This window comes from Rhinolophus sinicus, linkage group LG15, assembly GCF_036562045.2.
Source record: "Rhinolophus sinicus isolate RSC01 linkage group LG15, ASM3656204v1, whole genome shotgun sequence".
NCBI lineage: Eukaryota > Metazoa > Chordata > Mammalia > Chiroptera > Rhinolophidae > Rhinolophus > Rhinolophus sinicus.
In genome coordinates, this window is record NC_133764.1 from 40897026 (window position 1) to 40912473 (window position 15448).

General features: G+C 60.2%; 2 protein-coding genes and 1 long non-coding RNA gene across 4 annotated transcripts; 1 reads left to right on the top strand and 2 right to left on the bottom strand.

The window, feature by feature from the left end:
- Positions 1–159: 159 nt before the first annotated feature.
- TEX19 (testis expressed 19) lies at positions 160–2223 on the bottom strand. The gene is given in 3 exon segments (XM_019735480.2): positions 160–1797; positions 1830–1862; positions 1865–2223. Coding segments are annotated over 3 exon segments (996 nt in total). The 5' UTR covers positions 2033–2223; the 3' UTR covers positions 160–1002.
- A 2472-nt stretch (positions 2224–4695) lies between these two features.
- LOC141568905 (uncharacterized) lies at positions 4696–7401 on the bottom strand. The gene is made up of 2 exons (XR_012492206.1): positions 7262–7401; positions 4696–5674 (listed from the first exon to the last, which is right to left on the bottom strand). It is a non-coding gene; the product is annotated as an uncharacterized LOC141568905 (long non-coding RNA).
- On the top strand, positions 5671–10320 carry UTS2R (urotensin 2 receptor). Of its 2 annotated transcripts, XM_074320064.1 has the most exons (3): positions 5671–6500; positions 7054–7222; positions 8667–10320. In XM_074320064.1, the coding sequence occupies exon 3, from the start codon at positions 8750–8752 to the stop codon at positions 9884–9886; it is 1137 nt and encodes a 378-aa protein (XP_074176165.1). In that variant the 5' UTR covers positions 5671–6500; positions 7054–7222; positions 8667–8749; the 3' UTR covers positions 9887–10320. The 2 variants fall into 2 exon arrangements, with proteins under 2 accessions (XP_074176165.1, XP_019591040.1); XM_019735481.2 differs by lacking the exon at positions 7054–7222.
- Positions 10321–15448: the final 5128 nt, after the last annotated feature.

Here is a 15448-nt window from a genome sequence, read left to right on the forward strand (position 1 = left end):
CAGAAGGCAGACGACAAAGCAAACTGACAGGAATTGCTAAAGAAGAGTTCTGTACCCGAACTGATGCAAGACTCTCTGACTTTACTTAAAAACGACATAGGAACAAACTAAATGGCCGAACTGCATGAAACAGCCAACATCAAACAAGGTGTGTGTCATGCAGGGTCTCTGGTCCCACTCCCCACATAAGAACACAGGACACGGTGAGGCCAAAAAGGAACACCCATAGAGCCACAGATAGGAGAGTCAGACCACTATAGTCTCGCTGGTGGCTGGTTGAGACATAGGAAGCAGGAGCCACACAATCTGCAACCCGCCGTCCTCTTCTCTGCCAACCAACCCCACTTGCTAGCTGCAATCCGCCTCTCTGCAATCCACAATCCGTGCTTGCTAGCTAAGCGATGGCAGTTATATCAGTGGCCAATGGCAAACTGGTAATAGCTGACGGCCAATTAGTCACAACTGATGACCATTTACTACCCGAGCCAGCACCTTTCCACGTGAAGCTGAGAGCCTGGAAACTGCTCTCTGGGACTCTGTCCCCAGTGTGTCCCACTGCAGACCAAAGTCACCAGTGCCGATAACGGGTCCTATGAAGCCCAGAGACCATCAAGACAAAGGCGAACACGTGTCCCTGGGACTGTCACACCTGTGCCAGCCCTTGGCATGGCCCGGCAGGCTTGGGGCAGGTTTCTGTCCTGCTGCCCACTTCGCAGGCTGCAGAGCAAATGTTCACACAGCAGTCCTGTTCCGAACTGTATGACATCTGACACAGAAGTACTCCCAAAGGCCAGCTACAGGCATTTGGCTCCCTTCCACCCGAGGCCATGGCGGGTCCCATGTTTCAGTCCCCAGGCCACTCCCCGTTCTCCCACCAGGTACCAAGTTCCTGTCCTTTGCCAAGAGACCCCATGGCTGCCATGGAGCGCAGCTGCCAGTACCTGCCAGTGTCTGGGTTTCTGGGGCAACCAAGACAATGGTGGCCACCAAGGCCATGGTCCCTCATTTCTGGGGCCTTGGGTTCTCCCCAGGCCCCCCGTTCCAGGTCTCAGGGATGTCGGGACCCAGTCCTTGGGTGGAGGACTGTGGCCTGGATGCCGAGTCCCCCTCCCCTGCATCCCTTTCAACCCAGGGCGAGCAGGACAGGATGGTGAAGCCCCCCTTCAGCAGGGCAGTGTCTGCAGGAACCAGCTCTGCACTGTGCCCTGTGGGCGAGGTCTCCGGGACGCTGAGCCTCCAGCGCTGCAGGTCCTGGCCCTGGGCTGCATTTGGGGGTCCCATGGCCCACACCTCATCAGGCTCCAGCAGCAGCGTCCAGCCCTGGTCTGGGGTCCTCCGGGCCCATTGTGACGTTATCCTCCAAAAGTAGACAGCATCAGCACCGTCCACCAAGGAGATGAACTGCAGGCCCAGTAAGCAGGCCTCGGTCTCTGCGGGGTCCCCTGCCTGGGTGGTGCCCAGCTCCAGCACCATGGGCTCCCCCGGGGGCAGGTCCACTTTGGGCAACCCCTGCCACCAAAGAGCGGCGCCCGGCCAGTGTGAGCAGGCAGGAAGCCCCCCAAATTTCCAGGGCAGGCCCTGGGTCCAGTCAGTATCCTCAGGACCCAGGCCTAGCAGAGCTGCGTCCTGAGGGCCCAGCTCGGTGGGCGGTAGGTCGAGGCCCACCTCTTCTGACTCCCCGGGAAGAGACGCCAGGGTGCCCCAGCCCCAGTCCGCAGGTCCCCACAGGGCAGGCTGACCTAGGCCCTGACCCCAGCCGGGTCCCAGGCTGGGGGACACCCCCTGCTCAGACCCCGCCTCCTGCTGAGGCCCCGCCCCCGCCCCCCCGCGGGGTCCATTAGCTCAGGGTCCCAGTCTTCGTCCTGTCCTCTCAGTCCTCCGACACCAGCAAGGCCTTGAAGCTCAGAAAGGGAACCTTGAAGCACGTGAAGCAGAGGCTCAGCTGGTCCCCATGTTGCAGCTGATACATCCAGGACGCATGCAGATAGGACATGCCCTCCCTGCCATGCCACACGCTGGCCGGGGGGCACATGGCCACGCGGCCTGCCTACGGTCCGGTGGACAGCAAGGGCACTGCAGCAGGCCTGGCCCACAGGTGGAGGGGAGCTGGAGGGCAGGGAGCCGGCAGGAAAGTTCCTGCGTCAGGGCAGGGATGAACCGGGCTCAAGGCAACAGGGATCTGCAGGCTGGGAAGGGTGAGCTTCTGGAAATTTCTCCAGCTGCTACGATGGCTCTGCTCTCCCGGGAGCTGCAAGGGAAGCGCTTGAGGTCAGACGCCCCCTAGCAGGTGGGGTGGGCGTGGCCGCACACGGACCTGGGGGGGGGGCGGTGCACAGGGGGCGCTGGCTTCAGACCCCGCCCTTTAAGACGGTCCCCTGCTCAGTGTAGCTGCTCCAGGGCCCTCACCCCCCGACCCCAAACCCCCTAAGGGACCCCAACACCCGGTCAGCTTCGTGGGACAGAACCTGAGGGAGCCTCACAGAACCCCTTGAGCTGACACCCTGGCCCCAGGCCACACTGACCACCTGGGCGGGTGTTTTAACCCCGCACTATGTGGGCCTGTGCCCCCCAAACCCTCTGCTCAGGCCCAGGAGTTCTCACTTGGCCGTATGCTTCCCGACTGTGGGCGTCCCAGGGAAAGGAGGGCGCAGAGCCCACCTGGGAATATAAAGGTCCAGTTCCTGTGGTGCTCTGGGTTCACCTGCCTATCTCCCATGAGCCTCAGCTCACCGGGAATGAAATTGCTGAGTCATCCCCTTCCCTCCCAGAAGAGCCACCCGCAGCACTGGAATGATACATTTGTAACAACTGATGAACCTGACCGACACTTGGCACTCAAAGTTCTCAGTTCACACAGGGCTCACTCTTGCTGTTGGACATGTTGGGTTGAGAACGTGGGACCTTCCCAGATGTAACTTGAAATGGCCCCTCTACAGGAGTGGGGGGAGGGACCAAAGAAAGAGGCTGTCCAGCTCCTGTTGGTGGGCACTGCCCAGTCCAGGCCCAAACAGTGGACCCTTGGGGTAGGCCTGCCCGCCCTCCACTCTTCCAGACCAGCCAGGGGCTGCTGCTCAGTGAATGGACAGAGCAGGTGAGTGAGATCTGTCCCCACAGGGCCAAGCAGGGCTGGGCACTACCTTCCAGGGTCTTCCCCAATGTGAAGCCCTTTGGGGACTCGAGAACCCTCAGGTCCTTCTATGTCAAACCTTGTGTGTCTGAAGCTTTCACGTGTCCACTCTGGCCTTACATGGCTGTGCGTGTCCATCAGCCACGCAGCTGTCACCCTTATTTCCAGGCAGCCAGGGTCCTGTGCTCAGCTTCGGCCTCCAAGAGAGGAGCCAGACTCAGGGTGAACTTCAGCCTCCAGGGGAGCAGCGTGTCTTCCCGTGTCCCCACGCGACCACCTCCTCCTGCACACGCCAGCCCTGCCCTGTGCACCCTCTGCTGGGAGGCCCCGCCCTCCTGGACGCAGCCCTCAGACATGGCTGCCTCCACCTGGGAGCACGTTGGAAATGGAGTGTCCAATGTTCCCTACTCCAGAACCCCCAGGACCATCATGTCCATTCTGTGTGAGCCTCCAAGTACTGACTTCATTAGAACACACACAGATCCTTTCCTTGATTATTACAGCGATTTTCAGGAAGGTTCTATCTGGTGAGTCACTTGACTATCTAAACACACTTTCTTTTAGGGCTTGATTCCAACTGTGTCACCTGTCCTCAGCATCACCCTGCGAGTGCCTGAGGCTTCTAGGGTTCGGTGGTTCTCTGGGCACCACTGGCCGTGCTTAGATCAGACATCGGACATGCTGGTGAAGCCTGTGCCAGGGAGCGGCAGCGGCCCAGGTTGGCTCTGAACCATCTGGGGGATGAAGAGACTGCCCGGGAACGCAGCGGGTCAGGAACGCCTGACGGCTATCCTGAGGACGAGGTCACCAAGCCAGCGAAGAGACTGGACTGTGTCCATCCCACAAACATGTCCGGAATGTTCTCTAGGCCGCAGGAGCTGTGCGGGGCCCCATGTGTGAGATCGAGATAACCACTGTTGCAAGCACAAGGGCACAGGGATGGGGTTCGGCCTGTTTCCTCTCTTGGGCTGTGGGCAGCGTTTGTGCCCAGCCCTTGGGACAGTGAGGGCCCTTAAGGTTGACCAGGGCACTCATCCTGGTCCTTTTCCATCTCTCAGCCTTGTCCACACTCGTCTCCTCTTTTCGGCTTCTCACCCTTTACCTTCTCCATTGGGAGAGCTTGTGTGTCCAAAGCTGGTGGGGATAGGGCTTTGGAACAGGGCAGGTCTGGGCCCCAGGGCCTCCAGGTCATGACTTTGGGCCCTGAGGGCCAAATGGGTTAGGAACATGAGGCAGGACCAGTTACACACATCCCAGTCTGTGGCAGGTCACGCTGAGGTGTCTGGGTCATGCAGCAGGTGCACCACAGCTCCTGGGTATCGATTAGACTCAGACCAGGTTCATCGGAGGAGGCAGGAGGGATCAAGGGGCCCAGTATCTGTGAAAACTTCCAACCTCACCAGTGGTCACGGCACTGGTTCTTGAATTGTGTAGCATACTGGAAGCTCTGGAGTGTTTCAAACTGGAGCGTTCCCATGCCTGGATCCCATGTGACAATTCTGATACAACTGCCATGGGACGAATGTTAGTTTTCGGTTGCTGTGTAACAAAATACCGAACTTAGTGGCTTAAAACAACACACATTTATTTTTTTGTAGCTCTCATGGGTTAGGAGTTGGGACACACCTGGCTGGGCCCGTTATTCCATCACACGCAGCTGCAGTCAGTGTTGGCTGTGCTCTCGGCTGCAGAATCCATTTCCTTGTGGGTGTAGGACTGATGGCCTCGGCTTTTGGCCACCAGCTGGGTGCACGGTGAGGTCCCAGAGGCCACCCACGGTTCCCTGCCACAGTTCATAGCACAGCTGTTTCCCTCTTCAAGGGCAGAGCTAGCTAGGAGTCTTGTGTAAATTGAGGGTAATGGCGGGCGGCCGTTAGCTCAGTTGGTTAGAGTGCGGTGCTCTTAACAAGGTTGCTGGTTCAATCGCCACATGGGCCACTGTGAGCTGCGCCCTCCACAACTAGATTGAGACAACTGCTTGACTTGGAGCTGATGGGTCTTGGAAAAAAAAACAGTTAAAATAAATTTTAAAGTTTAAAAAAAATTAGGGTAATGTCATTCATTGCAGGAGGGAGACCCCTTTGGCACATAGTGTACCTCTTCAAGGTAGTGACATCTACCACCGTGACCGCTTCTGTTGGTTGGAAGCAAGTCACAGGCTTCAGCCCCAGTCATGAGGAGAGCATGGAAAACTGGGGGGTCACCTTAGGGGTACCTGCCACATGCTGCGATGTGGGCATTGGGACTCTTCAAAGCTCCCCAGAAAGTTGTAATGTGCAGCAAAATTCGGGAACCACTTCTCTGAGGCCCTCTGCTGTCATGCAGTTCGGGAGCCACTTCTCTGAGGCCCTCTGCTGTCATGCAGTTCAGGAACCACTTCTCTGAGGCCCTCTGCTGTCATGCAGTTCTAGAGGCAGGTTTGTGCCTCCTTCACGCTGGCACTGCCAGTCCAGGCGCAGCTGCTGACGGGAGCCCGGATGGAGACTCATTCATTCTGGATGCTCTTAAACATCTAGGGGGAGACATCGCTGGTACAGAGAGAGATGTCTGTCGGAAGTTTGGAAAGAAGGATTGAATTGCCTGATTGATTTGGCAAGTCCCTGCAAAAGCCCTCTATCTACATTCTTGTATTATTAATAAAAGCAACTTCCAGTCCAATTGATGGTTGCACAACACTACGAATGCTATTCATGCCCTTGGGCGCAGGCCCGCGGGTCTCTCACCCCTCCCTCAGGCCTCACTCCTCCAGGACCTGCTTCCCCCACATCGCCCGCCAAGCGCCAGGGAGTCCAGGGCAGGATTGAGGGATGGGGGTGCAGAGGGGTGAAGGCGGGAAGTAGAGACACCGGGAGAGGAGCGGCCTGGGGCAGGTAGGCTGGAGGTGGCTACACCGCACTCCGCCGCCCTCGGGTCCCACTGAGGATGAGCGCCGCTCAGAGCCCCGCTGGGGCCCGCCACCCACCGCCCTTGAGCAACTTCTCCTCGCCCAGGTCCTGGCGCTGACCCGGCGCCCAGTTGTCGGCGAATCTTCCCGCCCCTCCAGCACAGCCTGCGTCGTCGGCCCCCAAGATCCGGCGCCCTTCCACCCCCCGGCGCCCCGCCCGGTGTTATTAATATCCAGGCGCGACCGCCCGGTTGCATGGCATTCCCAGCTGGCGGCCAGGCAGGTGGCCACGGCGATCGTGACCCGGCGCGGACCAGGCGAGACTGGCGGGCGGGCTCCCCTCGCTTGTCGGACCCTGGGACCCCCACGACCTCTGCGCGCCTGGCCGGGGAGCAGCGCTCAGGGAAGGGCCCCGCGCTCCCTCACCGAGCGTTTGGAGACGTGTGGGAACGAGGGCTCTGCGGTCAGACCTGCTGACCGGTGACCGAGGTGAGTGCGCGGGGCGCTGGAGTATGGGGTGCCCCGGACGGAGCTCGGGGAGGATGGCGGGCCGCGGGGCGCTGCGGCGAGGGGCGCGGGACGGCTGTGGAGCGGCAGGTGCGCGCCGCGGGCTCGGCGGGTCCTGCCGTCGCTCCGGGGTTCCAGGCAGCAGCTCCGCTGCGGCCCAAGACACAGGACCGCCTACCGGGATGCTGGGGACCCTGCGCTCGCGCAGCCCAGCTTCCCCGCAGCCCCGTGGGGGAGGGCTCTGGAACCTGGGCCCGCGGGCGGCAGCCGGAGTGGGGCCTCCGGCCGGTAGGAGGGGTCCGGTCTGCTCGCCAACGGAGGCTGCGCCTTATCCTGCGGGCCGGGGCTTGGGGCTGCGTCTCTGTACCCCCGGCCACCCAGGTCCTCTTCTGCACGGAGGCTGGGACGGCCCCGAGTTTATCTTTAATATCAGCACAGGACGTGCAGAAGGGAAAAGCCTGGAACCCATTATCCCTGGATGTGGGGGAGGTGGGGCCGTCCAGGGACTTCTGGTTTAAGTGTTCCCGCATTTTAGGTCTTTTCTCATGAGGATAATCTTCCTACGCTGAGCACAGAGCCCAGGTGTGCAGCTCCGCGAGGTTTTACACGGGTCTACGCCTGTGTAACCACCGCCGGTCAGGACACAGCGCATCTCCATTCCCCCAGAGGGCTCTCCACTGTCCCTTACAGTTGACACCCCGCAGGTAGCCACCATCATGCCGATTTTACTTCCCCCAACCTACTGTAAAGGGACTCGCAGTGCGTCCTCTTGCATCTGGTTTCTTTCTCAGAACAGCGTGTGCGAGTTTCGTCCACACTGTTCTCTGCAGCTGTTATCCCGTCTTCTTTGCTGGGGAGCAGTTTTATGGAGATGTCACAGTTGGGTCATCCACGTTCCTATTTATGGGCGTTGGGCCACTTTCAGCTCCTGGCGCCCAGGAAGAAATCTGCTGCGAACATTCTCTCTCTCTCTCTCTCTCTCTCTCTCTCTGGACATATGCACAAATGGAGGGGGGAATTCTGGAAGAGAGACAAGCGCGCATTCAGCTTTAGGGAAAGGGCCCCATTGTCTCCTAAGTGGCTGCCAGTTCCCGTTCCCTGCAGCTGGAATTGAGTCCCGGTCCTCCCCGCCCCCAACACTTGGTGTCCCCCTGTCAGTGGTTTTCACTTCCTCTCCCTCATGACCTTTGACAGGGAGCGTCTTTTCCTGGGCTTTTTGGCCTTTGGGTATCCTGTTTCGAGAAGGTCCTGTTCAAATCCCATCTCCCCACCGCCCAAACGAGTTGTTAGTCTGTACTGATTTGTACTTTTTTCATATGTTTTGGTTCCTGGTTCTTTGGTGTCTGTCTTTTGGTCGTTCTTTTCCCAGCCCACAGTTTACATGTTTCCTCCCTCAGTTTACTTCTTCATTTTGGTGAAGTCCACTTAACTGGTCCCGTCTTCTATTGTAAGTATTTTCTGTTCCTCTTTGAGGAGCCTGCCCACCCAAGGCCACGCGGATATGCTCCTGTTTCTTCCTGAACGTGGCTGGAGGCTCCTTAGCCCAGTCCTCACAGGCCCACAGTCCATCGTGAATCACTTCTGTGTATGCAGGGAGGTGGGGATGAAGCCTCGTTTCCCCGTGTGGGCACATGGAGAGGGCTTCCCCACACGTATTGTCCTATTTGAACCCGTAAAGTCAGCAGATACCACTTTTGCCATATGAGCAGGACATATTTTTAAAACGTACGAGACACATAAATTGGGAGAAAGGACTGGGTGAGCGAGGACCCTGCTCGTCCACAGATGAGAAAGGAAGGCCTGGGGCGGTCTCTCCACTCCGCTCAGTCCACTGCCCATCCCACCCCTGGGGGTTGCCTGCTGTGCTCTGGTTTTCAGAAAAGCCCAGTCAACCCCAGAGGCCTTTGGACTTGCACTGAGGCCCAGGGTGGGGACTGCTGGGCACGTACTGGGGGCAGCTGGCCCAGGTGGTTCTCTGGTCCCCCTGGGGAGCTGGGAATTGAGGCAGTGTTCTAGAATTCTGAACGGAGAGTGCCCTAGGTGAGCGCCATCCCCCTGCCGCCCCCCAGTGGGAATTGTGCCTTTGCCTGGTCTCGAGGGAGTGGGAGGGGGCTTGTCTGTATCTTTAATGGGCATCTTCTCCTGCAGGACAAGCTTTTGCCCACAGATGCCCCGGCCCCATCCACAGACGCAGCACGCCCCAGCCCTAAGCCCAGAGTGAGGCGGCAGAAATGGCCCTGAGCCCAGAGCCTGCCACCGGTGTCCCTGTGCTGGCTACGATGGGCAGCCCTGTGCCCGAGCTGCCTGGTGGCCCCAACGCATCCCTCAACAGCTCGTGGGCCAGCCCGATGGAGCCCAGCTCCCTGGAAGACCTGGTAGCCACGGGGGCCATTGGGCTGGTACTCTTGGTCATGGGAGCGGTGGGCGTGGTGGGCAACCTGTACACCCTGGTGGTTGTGTGCCGCTTCCTGCGTGCCTCGGCCTCCATGCACGTCTACGTCGTCAGCCTGGCCCTGGCCGACCTGCTGTACCTGCTCAGCATCCCTTTCATCGTGGCCACCTATGTCACCAGGGAGTGGCACTTCGGCGATGTGGGCTGCCGCGTCCTCTTCAGCCTGGACCTCCTGACGCTGCACGCCAGCATCTTCACCCTGACCATCATGAGCAGTGAGCGCTACGCTGCGGTGCTCCGGCCGCTGGACACTGCGCAGCGCTCGAAGGGCTACCGCAAGCTGCTGGTGCTGGGCACCTGGCTGCTGGCGCTGCTGCTGGCGTTGCCCATGATGCTGGCCATCCGGCTGGTGCACAGGGGCCCCAAGCGCCTGTGCCTGCCGGCCTGGGGCCCGGGCGCCCACCGCGCCTACCTGGGGCTGCTGTTCGGCACCAGCATCGTCGGGCCCGGCGTGGTCATCGGGCTGCTGTACCTGCGCCTGGCGCGGGCCTACTGGCTGGCCCAGAGGACCTCCTTCCCGCAGACACGGCGGCTGCCCAACCCCCGCGTGTTCTACCTCATCCTGACCATCGTGCTGCTCTTCTGGGCCTGCTTCCTGCCCTTCTGGCTGTGGCAGCTGCTGGCCCAGTACCACAGGGCCCAGCCGCTCACGCCCCGTGCTGCTCGCATCGTCAACTACCTGACCACCTGCCTCACCTATGGCAACTCCTGCGTCAACCCCTTCCTCTACACACTGCTCACCAGGAATTTCCGCGAGTACCGCCAGCGCCAGCGCCAGCGCGCACGTGTCCCAGCCCTTCCGCGGTGCCATGCCCGCTTCCAGCACCACTCCGGCCAATCACTGTCCTCCGGCAGCCAGCAGGCCACAGGGCCCATCAGCCTGCCCCAGGAGGCCCCTGGGGGGGCCTGCGTCTGAGCGTTCGGCCTCCAGTTGGGTGCTGGGGTGGTCTGAGAGTGGCTGAAGTTCTGCGGGGAGGGGCCCCAAAGTCTAGGACACTCCCTGGAACCCCTCTCAGCTCCCTGTGCTCAGGCCTCTTCCAGAAAGTTTCCAGCTCTCCCTCTCCTGTGGCTCATTTCAGCTCAGTCAGCCCAGCAGCTTCCTCATATGCCCAGAAGCCCCCAGCCCATCTGTGAGCTTCCACGGGAGGCTCAGGGCCACAGCCAGCTGCTGAAACCACGGTGAGTCGTCTTCACCAGCCACAGCAGTGGACTTGAGCATCTGGCCAGCGCCCAGCTTGCTTCGTGGCAGACACACAGCTCCTGCACGGGACCCTCTCCTGGCTGGTGCGTGGCCTCTGTGGAACCTACTCCATTCCTCCCGGCTCTGTCCCAATAAACTCTGAGCTCTGATCCCTGTCCTGCCTCAGCCATGGGGACGGGGTTGCAAGGGGGGGGCCCACATCCTTTGGGGTCCAGGAAGACCTCCTGGGATATCCCTTCACAGCTCTCAGAGGAGCCTGTCGGTCTGGCTGGGGAGGGTGCACGTCTCCCTTTGAGGCCTTTGCTGGTGGCTGCTCTGACCATCCTGACACCGTGGGGGGTGCGGTCCGGCCTGAGTCCTGGCAGTGAGGCAGGGAACAGCCACCCCAACCTGCTCAGGGAGGAGGGGGCAGCCGGGAGTCACTCCACGGCAGGGACACAGCACCCACACTGAAACCAGGAGGGGGAACTCTCCCATTTGCAACTCACCTGCTTCTGCCTCCTCAGGCCTGTGGGTTCATCTGGTGCCTCCTGGGGACGCTGAGGCCACTGGCTTTGCCCACAGAGAGCCCACACAGGCCGGCCCTGCCCATCTGGGGGAATGAGCAAGCGTGCAGCAGGCAGAGGGAACAGCAGGGGAGGTGTAGGAGCAGGAGGGGCAGGTGGGGCACCCAGTCTGAGATGGGCGGGGGCAGGGCAGCACTCACACACCTCCCCTCCCCCATCTTAGCCCGGATGGTGCCAGTATCTTCCCAAGGTTCCTCCTAACCCTGGTGGGTTCCACCCCAATGCACTGTCCCAGGGGCAGTGTACACTCGTGTACACTCACACTCAGCCACGTGGACACCCCGCAGGTTCCACTGCCCACAGCCCCCTCCCCCCACCCCTGCACCCAGAGCCACTCTGTCAAGGCCAGGAAGGCACCTGTGGAGGCCTGGTCTCACTTAAGACCCTCAGTCTTTGGCCCGACAGGCACAGTGCCCAGCCCTCTGGCCTCACCAGCCTCCCTCCCCGCAGTAGCCAGGCTGGGTCCTGCCCCCAGCAGAGCCCCTCTCTGTCCCTCGGGCTTTGAGGCTGCTGAGGGGCTGGCACAGGAGGAAGGGAGGTCTGGGCTGGCAGGAGCTGAGCTGAAGGGGCCGGAGCAGGGCGGGCTGGACGGTAGAGGGCCTCAGGTGGACGAACTGAACTCCGTCTCAGCACGGCAGACAGTGACAGCTTTACTGAGGCATCTGGGAAACCTGGTTTTGCTCTTAAACCCTTCAGCTGAGCAGATGAGGCCGCTCTCCACGTTACGGGAACTGCCTGCTTTGCTTGAAGTCAGCTGACTGGATGTCCATCCACGTGGTGGCGTGGGCCAGCCCATGATTCCTTTCCATAGCTGGACACTCACTGTCCTGTGAGCACATGGGTTATGGGCATCTGAGCTGCTCCCACCTCGTCCCTGATACGGACGGAGCTGCTGTGAGCATGTGTGTCCGTGTGGACGTGTCTGGGAGACCCCTCAGTGGGAGGGTGGCGTCTATGCCCTGCAGGGGCAGCCTGGGGCTGCCTGCCCCCCCCCCGCACCCCTACCCCCTGCAGTGTGTGCAGTTCCTGGTCCACCTCCTCCCCCTTATAATAAAGGAGCAGCTGTTCTGGGTAAACTTTGTGACAGCGACCGTCTCAGTCACACGTCTACAAGTCTGGGGACTGTGGGCCTTCCTCAGGCTGGCTGAGGTTGGTGCCAGGACAGAGCTGCCTGCAGGCTAGGGAGGGGAAGCACTAGGCCCCTCACCCTGTGATGCGCCCCCCCCCGTCCCCTCCCCCCGCCCCACTGGCCTTCCTGCGGGAAGCGTGCCCTTGAAGAGCCCTCACCAGACCGGCACAGCCCTCTGAGGCTGAGAAGGCACTGACCACCCCCATCCCTGTTCCTGGGACGGCACTGACCACCCCCATCCCTGTCCCTGGGACGGCACTGACCACCCCCATCCTGTCCCTGGGACGACACTGACCACCCCCATCCCTGTCCCTGGGACGACACTGACCAGGTCCTTCCCTTCTCACAAGCCTGGAGGCCTCACTAAGGGTGACCCCCCTCCTGGGCATTGGGGCCTAGTGCAGGTGTGTGAAAAGGGAGAAGGCAGGGGAGGAGAGGGGAGGGGAGGGAAGGGGGAAGGGGAGAGGCAGCCACAGCACTGGATACCATGAGCTGAGAGGACCTTGTCTGGCTCCAGCCCCGGCCTCCAGGGCAGTGGGGTCAGCAGCAGAGAGCGGAGGGCCATCTGCTGTCTGATGGATGGAGGCAGAATGAGACCAGGGTGATGGATGAGGTTTCTCGGCATTTAAGTGTTCACCAACACCAGGTCCTGCCAATGGAGAAGCAACACACGGAGGCCTGGATGAGCCCACGGGCGGCCGCGCGTCCTGCTCGTGAAGCGCCACGGCCCTGGCCTCGGGACCCTGTGCCATCCATCATGGGTGCTTTTGGCTCCTGGGTCTCTGGAAGCTTCCAGGACAGGTTTCCTTGGGCTCTACTGACCCCTCCACTTGCCACTCCCACCTTGGTGGGGGGTCTCTGTCCAGCCCTCCCTCAAAGTGCCTGTGCTCTGGGGCCACAGGGTTGGGGGAGAGGAGGGGTAAAATCCTGCAGTTCACCTACAAAAACAGTGATGACCGTAGTCAGGATGGAGGCGCCAGCATGGCTTCTCTGAGGTGGTCAAACGTCCCCTGAGCTTGGGCTCAGAAACAAGCCTGCTGGGCAACAGAACCAGGTGTCTGGGCTGGATGGAAAGGCACTGCCCCAGGGAGTCTCCAAGCAGAGTGAAATCCAGGTGGAATTTTATATGTAAATGTGACTCATGAAATCACAAGAGTGAAAAGAAAGCACAGTGAATATGTTTCTAACATAAGGCATGAGAAGGCTCTGAAACATGACCTACAGCCCGGATCCCTCAAGGAAGAGACTGCTAACATTTGGCGACATAAGCCATTTAAAATTCCGATGCAGAAGACAACAGCAACCTCCTCAAGCACAAAGCTGGCATCTCCTATGCAGAGGCACGTAAACATGCAACTCTTGGCCAGCACCCCCACTTGTAGGGTTTTGTCCTGAATCAAAAAGTCCGATGTGGATAGAGTTATGTACAGACTTACCTTCAGCATTACTTTAAAAGTAGGAGACACCACGGAATGTCAGATAGAGTATAACGTCATGCGACACAGGACTTCGTTTGAGAACAAGAATGGCTGCATGCTGAAAGGCCGTTAATGGGATAGATCTGAGGATATTGGTAAATGAGGGAAAACAATGCAAAACTATAATGTTATCCCAAGGGTTATTTAAAACGTGTGTGTGTGTGTGTGTGTGAATGCATGTATAGCTCTGGTGTGTGTGCATGTGTGCATGTGTTTATGAAAGCTTCACAGAGATGCTTGGAAATGTCAACATTGTCCCATGTCACAAGGACAGGGATCCAAAGAGGCAGGAGGATGGCTGGCCGGGCTGCCCCCTGCATCCCGGCCACAGACGTGGCTGCTGTAAGCAGCGGGACACACATCTGAAAGGCTGACTCTGCTCCATTGTTTCATAAATTTGGACTTTGGTCCGTGACTCCCTTGTAGCTGGGTGAATGGTGACAGTGGCCCCTGCTGGGTGGGGGCAGGGAGCTCCTCAGGAAGACCGCGGGCAGCAGAGAAGCAGGACCGGGACTGGCCAGGACTGGGTGCCCAGCTGCATCAGGAGAGGGGCCAAGTGCCAGGCCTGGGCCCTTCCCCCTGCCCCATCCCTCCAGCCCTTCCCCAGCTCAGCTCCCAGAGCAAAACCAGGGAGCTGGATGGTGTTGGGTTGGGCTGTGGGCCCCTGGGAACAGGACAGTGGGGTGCTGGCACCAGCAGGGAATGGGCAGACAGACTGTGCCCCTCGGCTAGGGACATGCTGCCTTTTCCTATTTTGTCTTCCTGGAGGTGGTAGAAATGGAAGGTGGGGAAGAGCCCAGAAGCCAGGAATTCACAGCTAAACCTGAAGTTTCCGTCCCAGGAGTCGTCCAGGATGAGAGCCTGGTGGCCGGTGATGATTTTAGCAGTCGCAGGGCACATTCCTGCCCCGCAGGCCGGTCAGTCTTGCTGGGTTTGGCTGCTGACCACTGCAGAGCAGTGGAGGTGGACACCACGCCCTCCAGGCCGGGCCACAGGACCCAGGAGCGGGCGTAGCCTGTGTGAGTCTGTGGGTCCCCAGCAGGGGGGCAGCAGAGCCCAGCTTGCTGCCCGAGGACTCCAGAATATGTGTCACCAGGCTGCACCCAGGGCTGCTGCCCTTTGTGTCAGTTGTGTCAACAAAGAAATACCCACACACACCCCTCCCCCAGTTCCCTTTACATGGAATATTTTCAGGAAATCATTCTTGGGAAATGAACTGCTCCCACTGCTGCTTGCCCTGGGGCTCTGCCTAAGACTGTCCTCACTCCACATGGAGCTTCCGTGGGGTGGGTGACCACTGTGACACTCCTTGTGCCGTGAAATGCGGCTCTGCCCGGAGGGTGGCCTGAGCTGTGTGCAGAGACCTGAACTCTTACCTGAGTCCACAGCTGTGCACGCCCAGTGGACAAGCAGTCCTGACCCAGGTCGCCTGGAGGGCCGCTGTGGAGGGCAGGACACTGGGGCTCCCCCACCCCAGAAAGCTCGCAGGAGCTTACCCCCAAGCGGTCAGGCACCTTCCTCACACCCCCACCAGGCGCGAGAAAGAGGTGAGCTCAGCCTGCAGTAGGAGGTGGGAGCCCCCATTCCCGTGTCAGGGGGAGGCAGGCGGCCAGAGTCTAGCCAGGGCCCCCTCCCCCCATCCCGTGCACCTACAAACCACCAAACTGGGAATCCAGGAGCCCCACGCCACGCACAGAGGCAGGTTTTTCCATTGGAATTCCAGACAGATGACACTTCCGAGCAGGAAGCCAGGCTGCCAATGGCCGACAGCCAGGAGCTCCAGACTCCAGCCTTTTCCACACCAGCCAAGTGTCCAGCCCCATGCCAGGGACGGTGGCCAGTGCTCCTGAGACCAGGCCAGCCCCACAGCTGCCCGGGGCAGGCCTGTAGGCTGGACTGCTCTGCCCTGCCACCTTCCCCAGCCCTGGAGCATGGAGTGAGGCTGGGTGGGCGGGATGGTAAATGGGCTCAGACAGGGGTGGCCGGTGGCCTGGGGGGTCTGGTCTAGAGCTCAGGCCCTCCCTGCCCTCCCTCCATGTCCCTATTTTCTATTTCCTCGTCCCCAAGGCGGCCCCTAGGCAAGCACGACACTGGGTCATCATTC

Bases quoted from the DNA above. Each gene is read 5' to 3' on its own strand.
- UTS2R (XM_074320064.1), top strand. From the start codon at position 8,750: ATGGCCCTGAGCCCAGAGCCTGCCACCGGTGTCCCTGTGCTGGCTACG.